This window comes from Monodelphis domestica, chromosome 2 (genome assembly GCF_027887165.1).
Source record: "Monodelphis domestica isolate mMonDom1 chromosome 2, mMonDom1.pri, whole genome shotgun sequence".
Classification (NCBI taxonomy): domain Eukaryota; kingdom Metazoa; phylum Chordata; class Mammalia; order Didelphimorphia; family Didelphidae; genus Monodelphis; species Monodelphis domestica.
Window position 1 is genome coordinate 341,318,693 of NC_077228.1, and position 24,136 is coordinate 341,342,828.

At 37.7% G+C, this 24,136-nt stretch overlaps 1 protein-coding gene across 4 annotated transcripts in view; it reads right to left on the reverse strand.

Moving 5' to 3' along the window:
* SNX14 (sorting nexin 14) overlaps positions 1–24,136 on the reverse strand; it is a 119,433-nt gene that overhangs the window by 69,673 nt on the left and 25,624 nt on the right. For 3 of the 4 annotated variants that reach the window (XM_056818566.1, XM_007484282.3, XM_001366604.5), the window contains exons 6-7: positions 19,043–19,130; positions 15,574–15,658 (exon numbers count right to left, since the gene is read on the reverse strand). In XM_056818566.1, coding sequence (XP_056674544.1) covers positions 15,574–15,658; positions 19,043–19,130 — 173 coding nt within the window. The remainder of the gene's footprint in view (positions 1–15,573; positions 15,659–19,042; positions 19,131–24,136) is intronic. The other variant, XM_056818567.1, reaches the window with a different exon arrangement.

Here is a 24,136-nt window from a genome sequence, read left to right on the forward strand (position 1 = left end):
CCTTCCCTATAGCCCAGTTAACAGACTGCTTCTCTCGTGCAGTGCAAATCTTGTCTGAATTTAATCCCCAAAACCCTTCCCCTGCAATCCCAGCTTCTCATGTTCCTTCTCCTACAGAAAACCAAATTCCAATGCAAGGGAGATCTTGTCCTCCTAGAGAAACCTGTCCTTGTCAAACTGACCCACAGGTGCAAAATTCAACTAGAGGCCTGTTTCCTCTAAGAGAAGTACCTGAAATAGGACGAAATGGGGATGTGGTGACTTTAAGACATAGGATACCGTTTACTCCCCAAGAAATAAATGAATTTACACGAAATATCCCCACATATGAACAAGATCCTTTTCTAGTAACAAAAAAGATGGGAGACATATTTTTTCAATATAATCCGTCTTACAAGGACGTTGAGAGCTTACTACAGGCTTTTTTAAGTGAACGTGAAAAAAATAAAATAATTGCTCATGTCAACAAAACCCGGGGGCGTAATGCAGCACATTGGCCATCTCAGGATCCCGAATGGGACTATAATAATCCTGAGGACTATCTACAACTATACCGTTGTAGAGAGGCCATCCTCACAGCCATGAAGGAATGTGCGGACAGTACAGATAAGTGGATGGAACTGGAAAAAATTAAGCAAAAGGAAAACGAAACACCCTCCAGATTTATGGACAGAATTATCGAGTTTGGGGACAGATACTTAGATTGGGACTTAAATAAAGAGAATAGTTTAAGACAAGTTAGAAGAATCTTTGTAAATAATTCATGCAAAGTAATTAAAAATTATTTTAAAACACAATGCCCAAGATGGTCAGATATGGACCTTGAAGAATTGCGAAAAACAGCTATATATGTTTTTAAGGGAAACGAAGAAAAGGAGAAAGAGAATAATGATGACATGGAGGAAATGAAGAAAAAAATGAGATGTGTAATAGATAGGATAACTAAATTAGAAAGTGGGCATGATAATGAACCAACGACAATTGCCCCTCTCCAGAAATCCAATTATCAATCCATTACTTGCCACTTCTGTGAGAAGAAGGGCCACAAAATGATGGAATGTAGAACCTTTCTTAAGATGTTTGGAAGGAATACACAGTTTAATAATGGTTTTAGAAATAATAACTATAGAAATTATGATAATGGTTATAGAAACCAGAATTCTAGAAATTATAATAATGACTATGGAAATAACTATAATGAATATAGAAATAAGAACTTTAGAAACCAGAATTATAGAAATAGGAATTGGGAATTTAATGACAATGCTCAAATTGAAGAAAATTTTAATGATAATACTCAACAATATATGAGAAATGGCGCTCGTCCAAAAATTACTCGAGGTACTAATGACCCTCAGAGAGGTGCCCTTCAGGGGGGTGCCCAAGGAATATCCCAAACACAATGATGGTGCCCGGGGGGGGCTGGGGCACAGGAATCAGAGGATACAACCTTTGATTTCCCAGACCCTGATGTCCTACTACCCGTTGTCCCTATCCACTGCCCTCCCCATACTAATGAACCCCATGTTACCTTAAAAGTGGGTAACACCTATTATGATTGTCTATTAGACACCGGAGCTTCCTGGTCTGTATTAAAGAGAACACCTGATTTACAATGTTATTCTATTGGCTCAGAGAATGTAATGGGAGTATCAGGAATAACCCAAAGAGTTAAAAGACTTCCTCCTAGAATGGTGTCTGTAGGACCCCTAGAGGTACAACACTCCTTCCTTTTGATGCCTGACTCCCCTTTAAATTTGCTGGGGAGGGACCTTCTATGCAAACTCAGAGCCACAATAACCTGCTCCCCAGATGGCTCATTATCATTAGAAGTACCAGAGGAATCTTTAAATTTACTCCCTGTACTTCTCTCGGAAAACCAGGAGGCAAAAGAACCTTCCATTTTTGAAATACCTAAAGATATACCGGAGTCTCTTTGGGCCACATCTTCTTCTGACGTAGGCTTACTTAAATCTGCTGTTCCTGTGCAGATAAAAACTAAATCTAGCCCACCTCCTTCTATCCCTCAGTATCCCCTCTCAAAGGAGGCAATTGAGGGTATTACACCAGTTATTAACTCATTAATAGAACAGGGAATAATAATCCCTTGCAAATCTGAATACAACACGCCCATCCTGCCAATTAAAAAACCAAAAAAAGGACCCGATGGCAAACACATCTATAGATTCGTACAGGATCTAAGGGCAGTGAATAATCACGTTATAAAGAGACACTCCGTAGTTTCTAACATACATACTATTATTTCATCTATTCCTAGCACAGCTACATACTTTACAGTAGTAGACTTGTGTTCAGCTTTCTTTTCCATACCAATACATGAAAACTCCAGGCATATTTTTGCTTTCACCTGGAAGGGCTCACAATATACCTGGTGTCGGCTGCCACAGGGTTATGTCGAAAGTCCGAGCTTATTTGAGCAAATTTTGAGCCAAGACACAGACAATATAACATTTAAAAATAGCAAATTAATCAAATATGTAGATGATCTACTCTTGGCTTCAACAGATGCAGAAACATGTCAAGAAGATAGCAAACACCTTCTTTTGGAATTGCACAAAAGAGGACATAAAATCTCTAAGGATAAAGTTCAATGGTGTCTCCAAAAAGTAGAATATTTGGGATTCATCTTGACTGCGGGTGCTCGTTATATTTCTCCAAAACGAATTGAGAACATTCAAAAATTGAGTGCTCCTACCACTAAGAAACAGCTGAGAGCAATTTTAGGAGCAACAGGGTTTTGTAGACAATGGATTCCTTGCTATGGGGAAATCACTAAACCCCTTATAGCATTAACAAAGGATTCAGTTCCTGAACCCCTCAAATTAGAGCCTGAACACTTGTCAGCTCTAACAGATCTGAAAAAGGCTATCATGTCTGCCCCTGCTCTAGGCATCCCAGATTACAACAAGCCATTTACTTTATATGTGCATGAGCGAAGAGGAGTAGCCTCTGGTGTGTTAACTCAGACTTTGGGACCTTCTCAGCGCCCAATTGCTTATTATTCTGCCCAACTAGACCCAGTAGCAGCAGGAGCACCACCATGCCTTAGAGGAGTAGCTGCTACAGCCTTACTAGTAACAAAAACCGTTGATTTAGTATTGGGATGTCCATTAACAATAATGTGCCCACATGAGATTGAAGCATTATTGGTAAAACATAGAACACAGGCATTCTCGGATCAGAGAATTACAAGGTATGAAATAACCTTATTAAATAGTGAAAATATTACCTTGAAACGCTGTTCAACTCTTAACCCTGCCACCTTGCTTCCAGATTTACCCACTTCAGGAGAACCACTACATAACTGTGAAACATTAGTGTCCATGGCAGAAAAGCCTCGAGATAATCTCTTGGACACTCCCTTAGAAAATGCAGATCTGATTTTATTTACCGATGGTTCCTCTTTTATGAGGGATGGCATACGTTACACTGGAGCTGCCGTAGTCTCAGAATTTGCCACTGAATGGTCAGCTTCACTACCTTCTAACATTAGCGCTCAAGGAGCAGAACTCATAGCTCTAAAACAAGCTTGTATAATTGCCAAGGATAAAAAGGCAACAATTTATACAGATTCTAGATATGCTTTCGGCATTTGTCACTCAGTCGGGATGCTATGGCTCCAAAGAGGATTTTTAACCTCAGCTGGAAAATCCATAGCTAATGCAGAAATTATTAATGAAGTTCTTTCTGCTCTCAAACTGCCTAAAGCCCTAGCTGTAGTTCATTGCTCTGCCCATACAGGTGGCTCTGACCCTGTCTCTAGAGGAAATGACCGAGCAGATGCCGCTGCAAAACTAGCAGCCATAGAAGGACCTGGATTAATTTTAACATTAACAACCACTGATAATTTAAATTTATCACTCTCCTATAATGAAAAGGAAGTGGAAAAATGGAAACAAAAATTTAAAGCAAAACAAATTAATGGAGTATGGGTGTCACCTGAAGGAAAACCCCTGCTCCCTAGAAGTTTCTATAACCAAATTTGCCAATCTATTCATAAAAATGGTCATTTTGGCACCCAGGGCATCGTGGACTCTGTCAAGAGAGTATGGATAGCCCCTGGTATAACTACTGTAGCCTCTAAAGTATGTTCAGCCTGCCCTATTTGCCAGGCATATAACCAACATGCATATCGTGGAAAAGCCTTTGGGGGACGTCCTCTGGCTTACACACCTTTTGAACATCTACAGATAGATTTCATTACAATGCCAAAAGCTGGACGTTATAAATTTTGTCTAGTAATTGTAGATCAACTAACCAGATGGCCGGAAGCATTTCCTACGACCCGAGCCACAGCAGATTTTGTTGCAAAGATACTTTTAAAAGAAATTATTCCTCGTTTTGGCCTACCAGCACGTATTGACTCCGATAGAGGGAGTCATTTTACCGATTCTGTCTTAAATCAAATATATTCTTGCTTGGGGATAACTCCAAAATTCCATGTTCCATATCACCCCCAGAGCTCAGGCCAAGTGGAGAGGATGAATAAAGAACTTAAGACTATGATTGGCAAATTATGCACTGAGACCCATTTAAAATGGCCTGAAATTCTCCCTCTGGCCCTATTTTATCTTAGAAGCAGGCCTAGAGGAGACTTACATATTTCACCATTTGAGATGCTTTTTGGACATCCGCCTATACAGGCTAAGCCTTTCTCCCCGGCTTATACATCGCTATTAGGGGGAGATATTACTATTGCTTCCTATATACAGGAGTTACAGCACAAACTACGTGAACTTCATGAATCCGGAGCTGCAGTACAAGCTGGACCATTAGACTTTTCTCTGCATGACCTGAACCCAGGAGATAAAGTTTATATCAAGAATTTCAAGCGAACTGGAGCAACTGAACCTTCATGGGAAGGACCATTCCAAATATTATTAACTACTCCAACATCTATAAAGATTGGAGAAAGAGACTCTTGGATTCACTGCTCACATGTGAAGAAAGCATCTTCTGCTGAGACTGATTAACTCTATCTTATCATATGAATTGTGACTCTATCTTATCATAAGAATTGGAGATAATAATCCATAGACAAATGGATGCTGGTTTTTTTTCTTTCAAGAATATATTGAATTACTGATTTTTTTTCTTATTTTTTCTTATTTCTTTTCTTTTATTTTTTGATCAGAATATTTGATTTTTTTTTCTCATTTTTTGTACTGAAGGTACACATAATTAATATTAATATTTTTTTCCCTGCAGTAATACAAGTTAATATATATACTCTTGCTATAATATCAATATATGCCTAAAAGCTTTAAACTATGGGAACCTGCCATTTATTGATAAAATATTATAGGACTGTGATTAATGTTTGTGTCTGATTCCAGGAAAAGGGATAAAAACAAGGAGCACAGACTAAACCTGAATAGTGCCAATAGAGCACACATGAAATATTAAAGTGAGACTCAAGGTTGCGACGCTTAACTTATGTTTAAGTCGTAGGACTTCCTTGTATCTACACTCCTTTTGAAGTACTCAAACAAGTACAAAGCTTGACTATCATGCTGGCTCCCTATATCTCTGAAGGAAAAAAATCAGACAAGGGAATGACATTTCCCCATCAAAATAGAATTCTAATTCTTTCCTTCTTATATTATGGCAACTTCCTGTAGTCTTGGCTACAAATGGCTAAGTGAAATATTACTGTATTCTGTCCTACATACTTGTGGGATAGAAATTACTTTAAACTGGACCTATACAAGGCCTATTTTGAATTTTTCTTATGTTTTTGATTATTTTTCTATTCTTTTGATAATTGACACATACACCCCCATAACTGAACATTGCATTCTGAGCTAAACTTGATATATTTTTTTAAATACTTACTTCAGGGGGGATTGTATTTTAATTTAAAATCTAAGAATTTTTGAATTTTTTTGTTTGAGATTGTATTTTTATAAAAATCCAAGACTTTTGTTTAAGATTTTACTGTTATAAAAAATTTTCAAAGATTTTGATTTTGTTCGAGAAAAGATCTTCAAGAAAGAAGCTTGAAACTTTTATATCCAGAGAATGAACTTTTGCAGAAAGATGCCAAAAACCTACACTTCATCAAGAAGATCAAGAATGAACTTTGGATGTGATTGATTGGACTGAACTTTTGATTGAACATTTATTGTAACATTTATGCCAAAAGGGACTGCCCCTAATTTGGCTTTCTGTCAATGCGCCTAGCAAACATTGGTTTTGCTTTCTTTTCTTTTCTATTTCCTCTCTCACTATTCTAATTTCTCCTAGAAAATTGAATATTGTGTATATCTTTAGTTAGAAGTGAATTTAGAACTACAAAATGATTATGTTAAATGATCAATGGGGAGACTAGTCTCCCAATGATCATCAGGGGGGATTGTAAACCTCAAATTTCCTTAGACTTATAATTGTTGAAAATTTCACCATTGGGATATTTCATACTTGGAAAATTTCTTACTGATAGTCTATTGGAATGGGAACTCCATTGGCATGGGAGGTTCCTTCTCTTCCCTTCTTAAGATTACTTTAGGACAGAAACCCTTTGCTGAACAATGGAAAGGACTTTGACCTATGCTTAAGCATAGAACAGGAATTTCTTTGAGTCATGATTGATTTAGAATTTATACAATGGAGATACTTGGAATAAATCTCCACCCTATTCAGTCCTAATAGGATTGAGTAAGGGCTGCAGCCTAGATCAAAATTTAATTATTCCAATCTCTACCATACTCAAGTTAACAGGATTTAGAAAGGGCTGTAGCAAAGGAGTATAGATTTAATCATTGGAAAATATGACCTTCAACAGACATGTGCAAAAAGCCAGAAACCTCTGGGCGGTCCTGGGTTAAGCGAGAGCCTCCATTGACAGGGAAATTGATGAAGAGTGATTGGTAGATGTGAGGACTGAGGGGAGGCAACTTGGATGGTGTCCTTAAAGATAGGAGGGTCTGGAGACAGAAGGGGGGGAGTTTTTGGAGCGGTGTGGTTCCTGGGCTCTGAGGAAGCTTGCTCTGAAGGAAGCTGAAGGTGGGGGCCTCTGAGACTGTTTCTCCATTTTGGACACGTGAGTAATAGGGACTGATCTCTTTTCTTTGCCCCAGCTATCTAAGGGCTTGGGCCTTTTGGCCCAGCCTAAACAGAAGGGGTATTTAAGCCCTATTCCCTTCTCTCCCCTTTCTCTCTCTCTATATATCTCTAATTCCTTTCTTGCTCCTATTGTAATTAAACTCCAAAAAAGGCTGACGGCTGACTTGAGTTTTTCATTTAGGAATTACATAGCTGATTCCTTGGCGACCTTAAATTAATATATATCAGTCTTTTAAAGTGATTCCCTTGTAACATTGTACCATGTGGTGCTGAAAAGAAGATGTATTCCTTTTTGTCCCTATTTATTTTTCTCCACATGTCTACTAACTCTAATTTTTCTAAGATTTCATTTGCTTCTCTCACCCCTTTCTTGTTTAGTTTTTGGTTTGATTTATCTAGTTCGGATAGAGGAAGGTTCAGATCTCCCACTAGTATAGTTTTTCTGTCTATTTCATCTTTGAGCTCCTCTAGTTTCTCCTTTAAAAATATGGATGCTATGCCATTTGGTGCATACATATTGGGTTCAGATATTTCCTCATTGTCTATACTGCCTTTTATCAGGATGTAGTTACCTTCCCTATCTCTTTTAACTAATTTATTTTTACTTTGGCTTTAACAGATCTCATGATTGCGACTCCTGCCTTCTTTTAATCAGTTGATGTCCAATACATTTGGCTCCATTCTCTTACTTTCACCCTATGCGAATCTACCTTCCCCATGTGTGTTTCCTGCAGACAGCATATGGTAGGGTTTTGGATGCTAATCCACTCTGCTATTCGCTTGCATTTTATGGGTGAGTTCATTCCATTCACATTTAGTTATGATTACTAGCTGTGTATTTCCCAGCATTTTGATTTCTACTCCTGGTCCTGCCTTTTCTTCTTTCACTATTTCCTTCTATACCAGGGTTTGTTTATAATCAGTCCCCCTAGTTCCCACCTTTATTTTACTTCCCTTTCTACCACCCTCCCTTCTTATTCCACCCCTTCTTTTCTCCTGTAGTCTTTTTAAAATTCTCCCCCGCCCTCTCCCTCCCTTGTACTGCTTCCCTCCCCACCAGTCCGTTTTTTACCCTTCTACTCTCCTATAGGGTGCAAATTTATTCTCTGCCCCAATGGATTGGGTTGTTCTTCCCTCTTTGAGTAGTTGAGTATTTCCTATCTCCAACCTCTTCAACCTCTTTACCCTTCCAGTATATCTATGTTCTCCCTCCTCCTGCCATGAGCTACTTTGTAACATATCAATTTACACCCATTTGTTTCTTTTCCCATTTCTTTTAGTATTAGCCTCTTTTTTTTTTTTAGTTCTGGTTGTGTATGTATATATGTACATATATACACATACGTATATGTATTTATGCATGCATATATCTATATACCTATTTATGTCTTGTCCTTTCATCCTATACAGTTTGTCACTGTTCCCTCTAAGTGTAATTCTTCTAGCTGCCCAGGTGATAGCAACAGTTTTTAAGCTTTACCAATGACCTATGTTCTTATAGGGATACATATTTTAAGTTATTGAGTCTCTTTAAAAAAATTTTTTTTGTTGTTTTGTTTTTTCTTTTTCCCCTCTTTTCTAATTACCTTTTGATGATTCTCTTGAGTTCTGTGCTTGGACATCAAATTTTCTGTTCAGGTCTGGTCTTTTCTTTACGAATGCTTGGAATTCTTCTATTGTGTTGAATGACCATACTTTTCCCTGTAAGAATATAGTCAGTTTTGCTGGGTAGTTGATTCTTGGTTGTAGACCTAGCTCCCTTGCTTTCCGGAATATCATATTCCATGCCTTTCGGTCCTTCAGTGTGGATGCAGCCAGATCCTGAGTTATCCTCACTATGTTTCCGTGGTATCTGAATGGCTGCTTCTTGGCAGCTTGTAATATCTTTTCTTTGGTCTGATAGTTTTTGAGTTTGGCTATAACATTCCTGGGTGTTGTCAGTTGGGGATTAAATACAGGAGGTGATCTGTGTATTCTTTCAATCTCCACTTTCCCCTCTTGTTCTAGGATAACGGGACAGTTTTCCTGAATAATTTTCTGTAGTATTATGTCCAGCCTTTTTCTTTTGTCATGGTCTTCTGGTAGACCTATGATTCTTAAAATGTCTCTTCTCGAATGATTCTCTAAGTCTTCTGTTTTGTGAATGAGATGCTTCATATTTTCCTCAATTTTTTCATTCTTTTCATTTTGTTTTATAGTGTCCTGTTGCCTTGTGAGGTCACTTAATTCCAGTTGTTGTATTCTGGTTCTTAAAGACTGAATTTCATCCCTGGCTTTTTGGTCATCCCTCTCCTTCTGGTCTGATTTTCTTTGGAGGTCATCTTTCCTCCTCTTTACCTCGTCTTTCATCTCCTTTTTCTCATCTTTCATCTACTTCACCTCATCTTTCATCCCCTTTGCCTCATTTTCCAGCTGGTTGATTTTGGCTTTCAAGAAACTATTTTCTCATTTTAGTTCAAGTGCCTCTGTTTCCAGATGACTTATCTTAATTTTTAAGTTCTTTTCCCAATTATCTTCAGCCTCTCTTAATTTTGTTTTGAGTTCTTCCACAGCCTGTATCCAATTCGCTGGGATTTCTGATTTATCGTTTGCTAATCTCTTCCTCTCAGTTCCGATTGCTGAGTAGAAGCTGTCTATTGTAGTTTCTTTCTTCTTTTTCTATTGTTTGCTCAAATTCACCCCTTCTTTACTCCCCGTATTTGTCTGTGCTCTTGCTCCTCTCTTTTTTTTTTTTGTTTAGGGGCTTCTGTCAGTCTCCCCTCTTGGAGAATTAACAGATCTCTTGGTGTAGTCTCTGGTGGAGGTGTGTTGGGGTTTGAGCTTCCCTGTCCTCTGAAGGTTTTTGATTGGATTAAAGTCCAGCAGTCACTGAGGATGGGTGGGGAGCCTGGACTTCACTGAGTTCTGAAGACTTTTGATGGGATTAAGTTCAGTTTAGTTGGGCTGGGTGTGCTCTGAGTCCAAAACTTCCTGGAAGGGTGGAGCAAATATGGAGGATCTCCACAGCTCTGGCCAGGCTGCCAGGTCTATGCTCCCTTCCCTAGCTTCTTCCCCACCGTCTGTGTTGGAGACTCTGAACTTATCCCAGCCCTGGTTGCAATGTACGCCCTCCAGACCATCACCTTTGCCCACCCAGAAGTTCCCGCTGCTGCTGGGGTCTGGGAGTCTCAGCGCTCTGGGTGGGAGGGGGATGGGTCCTGGGACCTTCCTTCTGTCTTCCCCTTAAACCTGAGTGATCTCGGATTCAGGCTTTCTGGGGGGTGTACCTTTTGAATTAAGTCCAGCAGGAGGGTTCCTTGGCTCTGTCTTGTTGTTAAGTTTGTTTTTCAGTCCTCTGGGAACATTTAGTTTATGATCGGTTAGGAAGGGTCTGAACTTCTACTCCTTCTAGGCCACCATCTTGACTCCACCTCTCCTCTTCTCATACTTTAATTTTAGGCATTATTTGGAAAACCCTTCATCTCTGGCTATAGTCTCAAATGCGCCCAGAGTCAAAATAGGTCAAAAGAAGGAATCATCAGATTGCTTTGCTCCTTAATGTCATTTCCAGATACTCTGAAGCCATCACTTGACAACCTTTTCTGAAGTTCTGTAAATCTTGAAATTTCTCAGACTTATGAATGTTAAAAATTTCCACCTTGGGGAATTCTCAATTGGAACAATTCCCTACTGGGAACATTCCACATTTGGATGTGAGAACTCTACTTGGACAAGAAATGGGAGGACCTCTACTCCACCAGTACTTAAGACTGCTTTAGGGGAAAAAACTCCTTGCTAAACAATGAGGGTACTTACGCCCATACTTATAGTGAGGCAAAACGTTCTTTAAGCCATGCCTATTTTTAGAAGTAATACAAAGGGGTGCTAAGTACCTATTAAAGGTCAGGCAACTTGTAAACTTGCCAGGAGCAAAGAGGTGAAAACTTATTCAGAAGTTTTTCTAGTTCAAACTTACTAAAGGGATTAGTCGACCCAGCAGTAAATTCAGAATGGGCTGTCCCTTGGAAAACGTCTACTGTGATTGGTAGATGGAAGAGCTTAGGGGAGGTGACATAGGAGAAAACCCCCTATATAAGAAAAAGCAGAATCCTTTTGGAAAGATCCTTTTGAGGAGATCGCTTGAGGAAGATCCTTGGGAGATCTCTTGAGAGAGGCTCTGGAGAAGGGAAGCTCTTGGAGGACAATCTCTAAGGAGGTCTCGCTGGAGCTCCTCTGAGGGGACTCTGTCCCTCTGGAGGCTCTCTTAAGAGAGGCCCTTTGAAACAGTCTCTGGCTGGAAGGCTCTTTGAGGAGGACTCTGGCTGGAACTCTCTCTGAGGAGACTCTGTCACTAGAATCCTTGCTTAGACAGACCTTGTGGTGAGTGATAAAAGACTGACTGACTGATCTCTCTCTTAAGACTCAGGTCTAGGCCATGTTGGCTTAAGGCCCTTCATACTTATTCCTTTCTTACTCTTTCTCTCTTTCTTTAATTCCTCATTGTATTATTAATTAAATTCTCTATAAAACCCAGTTGACTTGGGTATATTCATAATTGGGAATATTTCCCTGGCAACCACCTTATACTTGATTTAAAACCAAGACACTGTAGTGAAACATATTTTCTGCGGTCAATTTACTCACCCACTCTTTATCTACTATAATTTATATCTTGCACTATTTTACTCACTACAGTTTACAACCTCAACCATTTTAACTCTTACAGTTTATGGCATCCACTCTTTTAAATGCCACAATTCATGGCTTCACTATTTTAGTTATAACAGTTCATATCATTCATCTAGATACTGCCCCATCTAGATTGTTAGGAAGTTTTTTAAAGTAAGAGATAATAGGTGAATAGCTCAGTTGTTGTTCTGAAGTACATAAAATGTTAGAAGAGCCGAAGAAAGACTTCTAATTGTCATGTCTTATTTCCAGCCCAACCTTCATAATCATGCAAGGAAGAAAACCTTATGGAAAAATCCCACCAATAGCCACCAACTGATCAAAGAATTGTGAGAGCAAGAGAGAAGTTGACATGTGGCAGGCAGGTCAAATTACTGCTAATACCCTGACTATCACTTCTCTTCTCCCTATGCTATACATTCCAGAACAAATAGTCTCACAGACCAGCATGCCTGCTTCAAAGTCAGCCCCCATAGCCATCATCAAGGTGAGAAATTCTTGGAACTGTTCTTGATTCTACTACAGTCAACCAAAACAAGTCTAATCCTTCCTCCATGTGACAGAGCTTTTTGTTTTTTTAAACCCTTACCTTTTGTCTTGGTAGGAATTCCTAAAACAGAAGCACAAGGCTAGTGTGAATCTTAAAATTTCTCAGACTTGTGAATGTTAAAAATTCTCAGACTCTACCTTAGAACATTTGGTTAAGACTATTCCCCATTTAAACAATGGAGGTACTTGATCAGGAATGTGAGAAATTTACATTACTCCACCCATACTTAAGCATACTTTAGGGGAAGATAAAGTTGTAACTCCTTAGTGAACAATGAAGGTACTTAACTCATACTTATAGTGAGGCCAAAAGCCTTAAACTAAGTCTATTTTTAGATCTAATACAAAAAGGTGCTAAGTACCTATAAAGGTCAGGCAACTTGCAAACTTGCAAGGGGCAAAGAGGTGTGAACTTACTCAGAAGTTGTAGTCTACCCAGAGAAGTTGAGAACTAAAGAAGGTGTGGATTAAGAATGGTCAGTCCTTTGGAAAACGTCTACTGTGATTGGTAGATGTGAGAACTTAGGGGAGGTGACATAGGAGAAAATTCTCTTTAAAAGGAGGCAGCTTGCCAAAGCTGAGAGAGACGGGGCTCAGTGGCTGAGCTTAATTCAGCCTTGGAAGCGGAAGTGGAGCTTAGGAGCTGAACTGGTGGGTCTCTCTCTGAACACTAGAATCTTGCTTGGGACAAATCTTGTGGTGAGTGGATTAAAGACTGACTGATCTCTCTCTTAAGGCTTAAAGCCTAGGCTGGCCTAGCCCTTTTCTCATTATTTCCTCTTTCTCTCTCTCCCTTTCATTAATTCTTTAATTTGTATTAATTAAAATCTCTATAAACCCCAGCTGACTTGGGTATATTTCATATTTGGGAATTTTTCCATGGTGACCACTTTATTTTTAATATAAAATTAAGACACTGTCTTGAAACCATATTTTCATGGTCAAAGTTTAAGGCAACCATTCTTTTAACTGTTACACTAGGCAAATGAGGATTAAGGGTCATACCCTTAGAAAACTTCTGTGGCTGGATATGAACCCAGGTCCTCCCAACTCCAGGCCTGGCTCTCTATCCATTGAGTCCTCTAGCTGTCCCTTTAGATTCCTGAGGACAGTTATCATGTTAGGGTTTTCAAGGCAGTGCTCTCTTCTGATTTTCCTTGTCTTGCCACTCCTCAGTTTCCTTTACAGATTCTTTATTCAGATCAAATCCACTAACCCAAGATATCTCTCAAGGGTTTCCTCCTAAATAATCAGCCTTGAAATTCATACCTGCCACATCTAACTGGAGAGGGTAAAGAGTAGAGAGTTCTCCCAGATATACTATTTAGTTTAAGTGGGGCAGTCATCTCTTCATTTTCTTCCTGAACTTGATCATCCTGCCCAAGGCCCTTATCTTCCTACAAGGTCACATCAAGGCTACAACTCAGTCTTTATCTGTACTTCCTGACCCTGGGCTATCTTCCCCCATTAGACAAGGAGCTCCTTTGACAATAAGAACTATCTTTTGCCTTCTTTTATATCCTCAATACCTCACACAGTGTCTATATGGTGCACAGTAGGCACTTACTAAATGTTTGACTAAACTTAACCCATAACCTTTCCCAAGCCTCTCCAACTGTAGCAATTCCCATCTCTCTTAGAAGCTAGAGCTACTTAAGACCTAGAAAAGAAAGGTTCCAGGTACTTTCAAATGGTTAAACATCAGAAACAGGTTTGGTGTTTTCAATGGAAATGATATTAAAGAAGATGCATTACCGTTAGCTTTGCACTACACTCTAAAGACTCCTGGGCCTTTCCTTCAATATGTGTTGTCTCCTCCTACTAGAATGTCAGCTTCCCAAAAACTGGAGGTGTCTTGCTTTTTTTACTTATATCCTGATTGCTTACCACAAGTGCACATAGCATGTGCATATTAAATGCTTTTTCATTCATTTATTCATTCCAATAGGAAAGATAAATCTTCAATGCAAGATCAACATGCCAAGAAACAACACATAGAATCAGAAGGCATTCACTTCTCATAATAACATAGGTCAACAGATGAATACAAATCAAATTTTTTTATTGTTTCAATGCTGTTATTAAAAAGCATATCATGGAGGCAATCTGGCCTCAGATACTTCCTAGCTATGTGACCCTGGGCAAGTCACTTAACTCTCATTGCATAGTCCTTACTGCTCTTATGCCTTGGAACCAATACACAGTATTGATTATAACTCAGAAGGTAAGGGTTTAAAAAGAAACACACACATCATATGCTCACACACTGAAGAAATTAAAAAAACTTTTACTATATGTAATGGAATATTAGAAATTATGAATAAGGGGGCAGCTGGGTAGCTCAGTGGATTGAGAGCCAGGCCTAGAGACGGGAGGTCCTAGGTTCAAATCTGACCTCAGCAACTTCCTAGCTGTGTGACCCTGGGCAAGTCCCTTAACCCCCATTGCCTAGCCCTTACCACTCTTCTGCCTTGGAGCCAATACACAGTATTGACTCCAAGACGGAAGGTAAGGGTTTTAAAAAAAAAAAGAAATTATGAATAAGATTAGAAGCAGAAAATCATGGAAAAAGTTACATGAACTAATGCAAAATGAATTAAGCTACCCCAGAAAAACAAAATACTGGCTACAACAAAGTTAAATTGTAAGAACAACAAAACAAATGAAATTGAATGCTACAAAGTTATAATGACCAAGATTGGCCCCAAAGAAGCTTAAGAAGATACATCAAACCCCCCAACCCCCCCGTTCCCTTCTTTGCACAAGTGGGAACTAATGAATGTGAAGTATTGCATATAATGTCATAATTTTTCAATATATTAAGTTTGCATAACTTTTATTTTCCTTTAAAATAATATTTAATGTTATTCTTTTAATCATAGGGAACTAGAAGGGGCAAGAAGGAAAAACACAAAAGAAAATATAGATGTAAAAAATTAATATAAATTTATTTTATCAAAAAATGAAAAAGCAACATACTATGCAATTTGTTTTAATCTATAGTTTGAAAAGCTAATCTGCCTTTAAAATGTCAAAATAAGGTAGAGGTCAGTTTTGTAAAGAAGCAAGTACACAATGGGTTTCATAATTTCAAAAGGAATTTTGCAGAATGAAATTGGGGCAATGTGATTTTTTTAAAAGCCATACAAAGTTCATAAACAAGAGAAGAGAGGCAAACATTCTTACCTATCAATAATTATTTTGGAAATTCTAGGGAAAAATTATAATTCAAAAAATTTTGTTCAAATTGTATCAGGAAAAATGGGTTACCTTTTTGATTTGCTTTAGATATCATTTCTATGTGTTTCATTGCTGCTTTTAACAGCTTCTTGGTTATAACTGCTGTGATATCCACCTAAAGAAGAAATTTCAAATCAAAGTAAAATATTTCAGAATTATCATTAAGATATCAAATGCAAAAATGCTAATATACTAATTAATGTAGAATAACTGCAGTTAAGATATTAAAACTAAGATAATTAAAATTAAGATAACTATAGCAAACACGCTAATATTCTAAAAGCCATATGTATTCATAGAACATATTGGCTGTAATATACCACTTGCATCATTAATATCTTTCAAATTTCCTTTAAAATGAACATCTGAATTGTTGGAATTAAAAAATTACAGAGTTGCAAAGGCCCTTAGAAATCTCCCTGACAAATCCTAAACGAAAGCACAAACTTCCCCTCAATAAACTTGTGCCTTGCGCATGATAAATATTTGCCGTATTTTCCTTAATAGTACAGACAGCATTGAAGGACTGTAATGTCAAAAGAAGTTTTGTCTTCATTTTTGGCAATACTAATCATTTCCCCTTATACTGAGCCAAAATCTGATCCACTGTCATTTCTATGTATTGGTCCTCTGGGGTTAAGCAGAATGAGTCTAGTCCTTCTTCTAGAAGAAAAACCCTTCAAATATCTGAAGAAGAAAAAATCTGAAGAACTTTCCCCTTAAAATTTCTCTTTCTTAGGCTAAGGATCCCGAGTCCTTTTATTTAAAAAAATAATCTTAACACTATATAAAAAGCACATTTACATATATACTTTAGAACAGGAGAGGATCATACATGAAATTGCAAGTCTATTATGTAGAGCCTAATTTTTAAAGCTGACATATCTGTCTATGATTGCTTCTGGACTTCTTTATGCTCCCTTCTCATCTTGGAGAGACAAGAAGATGTAAAAAATAAATATTCACCCTGTATTCTATACTTTTATTTCACTCTGTAACTGTGAGAACCCCAATCCTAATCTCTCTCTTTTTCAACCTTCCTAATACACTGAAAAGAAAAATAGAACCCTTGTAAGCACAGTCAAGAAAAACAAATTCTCACAAAGGTTAGGTCAAAAAATGTATGGTTGGAGGCAGCTAAGTGGCTCACTGAATAAAAAACCAGGCCTGGAGATATGAGGTCCTGGGTTTAAATCTGACTTCAGATACTTCCTAGCTTTATGACACTAGGCAAGCAAGTTGATCTCAACTGCCTAGCCCTTACCACTCTTCTGCCTTGGAACCAATCCTTAGTATCTATTCTAAGACAGAAAGTAAGGAGGTCTAAAAAAAATTTTGTCTGGTTTTACAGCTTGAGTCTGTCACCTCTCTGCATAGGTCCTGTTGGATTGTAGTTGGTTAAATCTTTCAGTCTTTTTCTTCTCAGGATTGTTGTTGGTATATGAACTGTTTTCTTCCTTTTGTTCACTTCACATGGTATCAGTTCATACAAGTCTTTCCAGGTTTCTTTGAAAATATATCTTCATTTCTGATGACCCAATAATATTCCATCATATCTACATGCTATAATTTATATAGCTTTTGCCAATTAACTAGGACCTCCTTAGTTTCCAGTTCTTTGCAACTATAAAGAGGTACTATAATTATTTTTCTTTCCCCTCTTTTGTTGATTTCTTTAAGATATAGGCCTTGTAGTTACATCATTGGATCAAAAAGTATGCATTACAATGGGAGGGGGTTGGAAGGGAGAGAAAGAACATGAATCATGTAACCATGGAAAAATACTCTTAATTAATTAAAGTTTTAAGACAAAAAAAAGTATGCATTAATTTAGTCACTTTTAGGACATAGCTCCAAATTGATTTTCAAAATGGCTAAATCAATTCATAGCTCCACTAAGGAATTTAATGTGTCTATTTTCAACAACATCTCCAATATTTGTTATTTTTCTGTCTTCCAAACTTGCCAAAATACTGGATATAAAGTGAAATTTAAGTTACTTTAGTTTTGTTTCTCTAATTATTTGGAATATTTTTTCATATGACTATAGAGACCTTGGATTTCTTCTTTCAAAAAACACCTATTTAGACCCATTAACCACTTATTTATATGGCCAGCTAGGTGGTGCAGTAGATAGAGCACTGGACCTGTCGTCAGGAAGACTTCAGTTCAAATCTAGCCTCAGAAACTTAGCTTGCTGTGTGGCATTGACTGCCCCAAGTTTCCTCATCTGTAAAATGAGGATAATAATAGTATCACCCAAAATTGATGAGAATAAGATAATATTTGAAAAGTGCTTTATAAACCTTAAGATACTATATAAATATCAGCTATGTCCTGAAGAATGGAATTTCCCTATATATGATCAATTCTTTATACACCTTGCAAATGAGGCCTTTAGGGTGACTTCCACCCAAAATGACTTTCCTTACCACTTTTTCCATTATTTCCACTGAGATCACTGAATATTTATCCTCCTAGATTATTTTAATTAATATTTTTCTAGCTTGATAAAATAATCTTTTGGTCATTTGACTGTTATGGCACCGAATACGCATATTAATAAGTAAGGTAATGTTATTTTTATGATATAGGCTTGGTCTACCCATGAGCAATTAATATTCCTCCAAATACTTCAATTAAGCATGTCATTATTTCTGTAAAGAATGTCTTATGGCTTTATTAATATATTTTCTGCATGTGCCTTGGCAGGTAGATAACCCAAATATTTTATACATTTTGTAGTTATTATTCATGGAATTTATCTATTTATCTCAGTAAGATTTTCTGGATAACATACAGAAATGCTAATGATTTTTATAAAATGATTTATATACTGTAATTTTACTGAAGTTATTATTTCAATTAATTTTTAGTTGATTCTTTAGGATTGTCCAATTAAACCATTACATCATTGCAAAAAGTAAAATTTAATTTCTTCTTTGCCTGTAATTATTCTCTAAATTTCTTTTTTACTCTCTCTCTACTATGGCTAGAATTTCTAGCACTCTATCAAATAACAGTTGCCTCAAAATTACTATTATTAGTAGTAAAAGCAAATACTCATATAATATCTATCATATGCCAGGCATTATTATGCTAAGCACTTTTCAAACATTCCCACATTTGATTTTCATTATAACCTTGGAAGTTGAGTGCTATTATTAACCCTACTTTATAATTGTGCAAACTGAGGAAAATTAAAGCTTAAGTAACTTACCAACCCTATTAGAAAATGCCTGAGGATAGATCTAAACTCAGGTCTTCTAATCTTCAGGCCCTCTACTGTCCCCTTCTCCAGACTAAAAAGACTAATTTCAAAAGGAACAACTGAACCACATTTAACCACACATTTCATTCTAGAGGACAGAAGGGACATTTAAATTGATAAAAATAAAAGGGAAGAATTATTTAATATATTCTATATAGAAAGGAAGTAACAAATTATTCAGGAGTAATCTTAAAATAAAACCCAGAATTTCCCACTAAAAATGTATACCTTGTGAATTCTTCGGACTAAAACAGATGCAAAAAACCGCAATGTTACTCTTAGCTCGTCAACAAAAGACTCATCATCAGTTACATCCCTGTGAGTAGGCCCAAAAAAAGCACACTTTTAGGAATCTAGAGAATCTTACAACTCAACATAAATTATTCAACTTAAATTACCCACTGTGAAACAGCACCATACCTACAGATACCAAAAATAAAATAAAATAGTGTCTGTCCTTAAGAAGATTACAGTATATGAGTGAGGGGATAAAAAAGAAAAAAAAAATTATGTACACAGATAAGTACAAGATAATTTAAGGTCAGCACAATATGAGAACAGAGGTGGATGTATATAGAAAAGCTTCCTGATAGCTAAAGCGTTTGAACTAAGCCTGGAAGGAATCAAGGGATTCTAGATGATAGAGAGAGAGAAAAATTCTACAACATAGGACATAATAAGAAGTTGAAGATAGTGGCAGTAAGTTTGTAAAAATCTAAAACAGGTAAAGAAAACAATAGGAAATAAAACTGGAAAGATGGGCAGAAGGCAGGGCAGCTTGGTGGATCAGTGGATAGAGCGACAGGTCTGGAAGAAGGCGTTCAAATCCAGTCTCAAGACACTTTCTATCTGTGTGGCCTCCTGGGCAAGCCACTTAACCCCATTGCCTAGCCCTTACTGATCTTCTGCTATGGAACTGACACAGTATCAATCCTAAAATGGAAACCAAGGGTTTTTATTTTTTTCTAAAGAGAGGCAAGAGGCAAATTATGAAGAACTTTAAATGCCAAGCTAAGGCATTTATATTTTGCCCTAAGCAAAAAGGAAGCTACTGAAGACTTCTGAGACATAGAAGGACATATTAGAAATGTCATGGAAAGCCATGACATGACAGCCATGGGAAAGCTGCCTTAACAGCAAGTGGAGAACAACTTGGTACAGAGAAAGACTTGGAGACAGGGAGCCCAATTAGAAAGCTATAATACTCTGGGCAAAAAGTGATGTGGTCCTAATTTAGCACAAGAGGAAAGAAGGGTTATATGCTCAAGATATTGCAGAGGTAGAACTGATAAGACTTGGCAACTCTATATAATGAAAGCATAAGAGAAATGAGTTTTAGAGAGAGAATTGTCAGGCTAACTAGACAGGCCTTAGAACCCTTAATAGGACCTTTATATCCTCAAGCCAGTGTGGCTGGATCAGACTATGTAGAAAGAAGTCAAAACCTTGAAAGGTTGGAAGTTTTGAATGCAGATAAGTGAATTTTATATTCAACAGGGAGTCACTAAAGTTTGGGGATGGGTAGGTGGTTCAAGGGATACAGTACTGGGCCTTGAGTCAGAAGATTCATCTTCCCAAGTTGAAATCCAGCCTCAGACATTCACCAGTTGTGTGCTCCTAGACAAATCACTCAATACCCATTGACCTAGCTCTTCCAGCTCTTCTTGCCTTGGAACCAATACAGAATATTGATTCTAAAAAAGAAGGTAAGAGTTTACCTCCCAAAAAAAGGAAAGACTGAAAATTAAAGAATGTAGAAAGGCTAGTGATGATGATCAGCTAGAAAAGACATGTGTGACTAGAATCTACTCCCCAGGACTCTCTTACCCAACATTCCATTTGCATGTGTACATAAGGAGATTATATTTTGATGTAACCCCACCCCTCTCTCTCTTTTCCTAGGCAGTTGTGGAGGTTGTGTGAGAGTCCAGAGAATTTTACCCATTTATTTTTTACTTAGGCTTTCTACTTTTGTCCTTTTATTTCTTCTATTTCTGATGATTATTAATAAATTTTATAAAATATAATACTTAGTTGTTGGACATTTATTTAAATCTAATGTTGACGAGTCACGAAGGGATAGAACCCTTGATCTTCTTTTAAGATAGCCTTTAAATAAAGATAGGGAGTAGATTGCTTTAAGAAAAACACATTTTTCACCTGCTGAGGCCCTTTTTGCCCACCACCTCAGGGGAACTCTTTGGAGTCTTCCCAGCGTTGGAGAACAGAAGTGGTTCTCTGCCCGCCTGCTTTGATTTGTGGGACTTGGGCTGGGGGTACATGCCAAGCCTGGAGCCACCACTCACCTGCCACGTCTTTTGAGCAGTTTTTCCTGCACAGAAAATACATTTCCCTTATATTACGAAGAGCTGAGACAGCCCTGAGCACAGGGCAGAAGCACAATGAGCTGGAGATCTTGGGATTTTTCCATGCTACCAACCCCATCCCCCTTCTAACTTCAAAGCTGATTTTAAACTGACCCTGGAGGTTTTCACGCAACTGACTGAGAGGGTGGAAACTGAGGATTTAGCCCACCCGGGGGTCTCCCGTGCCATCCTCTAGACCCTAAAACCTTGCATAGCATGGGACAGCTAGTAGCTCAGTAGATTGCAAGCCAGATTTTTAGAAATTAGGCTCTGGTTTCCTGACCCAAACATCAGGTGTAATCTGTATTCTATACTCAAATAACCTTTTGTTCTCCCTGGCATTTTTGCCCCTAAGTGGGAGGAAAAGGAAGATAACTCTTCAAAACCTCTTAACTTTACACAGTACATAATAAGGTAGCACTACCTCTGAACAGGAACTAGAATTGCAACTGATTTAATCATTTGATTTAAAAGCATGGCCCACTCTATTACTACTGTTCCTGGGAGTACTTTTATCGATTGGATACTTTGAAATTTATCCATTCCTCCCCAAGAAAAACCAACTGAAATATATCTTGAGTAATCTGAAGATGCAGAAGAGAGATTCTACCCAGTCTCTGCAACACATCCAATATGGGGTTCATCTACACTATGCTCAGTATGGAAATCCCCCTCAGTATGGGGAACCCTAGAAGTGTGACCAAAGGAATCTAGATGGATGCTGATACTAGGGAGGGGAAGGAACCTTAAAGAGCCTTTTCAAACTCCATTGTCTTATTGATGTTAACTGTTTCAGTTTATTCCCCTCCAAATAGTGAAGAGTATCTGTAATGCAGCTATCAGAATGGGAGAAAAGAACTCTTGGACTGATTGCTCAAATGTAAAATCTTTTAACATTGAGTGCCTATATCCCGTCATGCTTATTGTATTTGCTGTTTGCTTTAAAATTCATTTTTGTTTTTTAAGTTCACATATTAATCTAATCTAATATCTTCCATTACACTATGTCATTTTCAGCTACTTGTGTTTTGGGCATTATCTATATGTTCTGTTACACTGTCTTTATTTGTATCCTCCCCCTATGACTGGACTGAAAAAAATACCATTATAAAAGTTCATAAACAACTTGGACAAATCCTTTTCCATGGCAAAACTACACGTACTTAAGTATGCTGAGTTTTGTCACCAGATCCATCAAGGTCACATGTTGCCTTAATAACCTTTTGTTTCTTTTTGCCCTTGTTAATTTTTATATAGATGACGATGGATGGACTCCATCAAACTGGTTACAACCTGTATACAACCTTTGGAGAATTTAATGAGCTAAAAATTTCAATTGATTTTAAAGGGTCTTCAGAAGTGATTTTCAAATGTCTAGTAGCACCATTACTTCTGAATAATCATTTGCCTACCTTTGAGTTGTTTGTAACAAGAGGTAAGGAGCCATTTAGTAGTTGAAGTGAAGTGCAATAGCATTATCGTATTCCCCACCTCCACATTTATTAAAATGTAATGGATGAGACATCATGATATTCACTATTGTATTCCTCGCCTCCACATTGCAATGGATGGGACATATAAATACATACCTTTTATGGCTGTTACAATCTCATACCAGAGGAGGAAGGTTCCCAAGGGGCTTTTTACCCTGTGATGGGTTATAATCTCATCCAGGAGGGGGGAGGATTTCCCAAGGGGATTGGTTACCCCCGGATGTTTTTTTTTGTTTGTTTTTTGTTTTTTGTGACTTGAGCTTACTCTACCCTTCCTCCAGAATGATCTAGATTCTTGGTGACATTTTAGACCCAAAAGGTTTTCATCAGCAGTACAGAGTTTTGTTTTTTTTCTTCTGGCCTCTCCTGCCAAATTTTGGAATGATGGCAGTAATAGACTTTGTTAGAAATATCTTCACCAAGGTTGAAAGACTGGCTAGATTCTGGAAAATTTGTGACAAGTATCCATGAGTTTCAAAGGTTTTTTTTATGTAACAAAAGTGGCTATAGAGATGCATGTGAATCCCAGTGATAGCAGATTTGTTTGCTATTGTCATTAAATGGGCTTTTGTGATTTGGGGGATTTGGGCACTTCTTTGAATGTGCATTAGCTGCTATACTACTGTTTTTTTAAAAAGCTGTTACTTGGTGAAAATCATGTACACTCACACTGTGGATCATGGCCAAGTTAAAAAGGAAATGGATCTCATTCTTAGCTGAGAAACCTTTGTATTGTGCCTCTACTTGGTTGATACCTTTTCATGGAATGTGAAGTATGTATTTTTAATTTTTTTAATTTTATTATTTTTCCTTATATGTAAAATAGAGTGAGTTTTCTTTTTTCTCAATTTTTGTACTTGAAGCACATGTTACCAGTATTAATGTTCTTTTTTTTGTATTTTGCACTAGGATAAGTTTAAAATGTCCATTAGCTCTAATGTCAATGCATACCTAAAAAGCTTTAGGCTATGGAAACCTACCATTGATTGTTAAATATTATGGGACTTCGATTAATAATTGTCTGATTCCAAGAGAAGGGATCACAAAAGAGCCACAGTGCCAAGGAGCACAAAGTTAACCTGCACAGTGCCTAGGAGCATAACAACCAATCCTGGTGGGATTGATGAAAGGACACTATTCTTTCTTTGGAACCAGACCATTCTGATTTAACTCCTTCAATTCCTCCTCCTAAACCCTTGATTAAATCTAACAAGAAACACACTCTATCATCCCACCTGGCCTGTGAGGTTTTTCCTCATTCTGACCCAAACCAGGACTTGAACCTCTCCCTGTCAGGCCTCTCTCATTCCCCAACCCTCCCATCACCTTTCCTCCCAATCTATTTCTCTACCCTCCCTTACCATCCCACTACTCATACTCTCCCTTCTTCTAACTACCCAATGCCTGCCCATCTCCCCTATAACCCACCTGTACCATCTCTACTTACCTTATTCTCTTGGCAA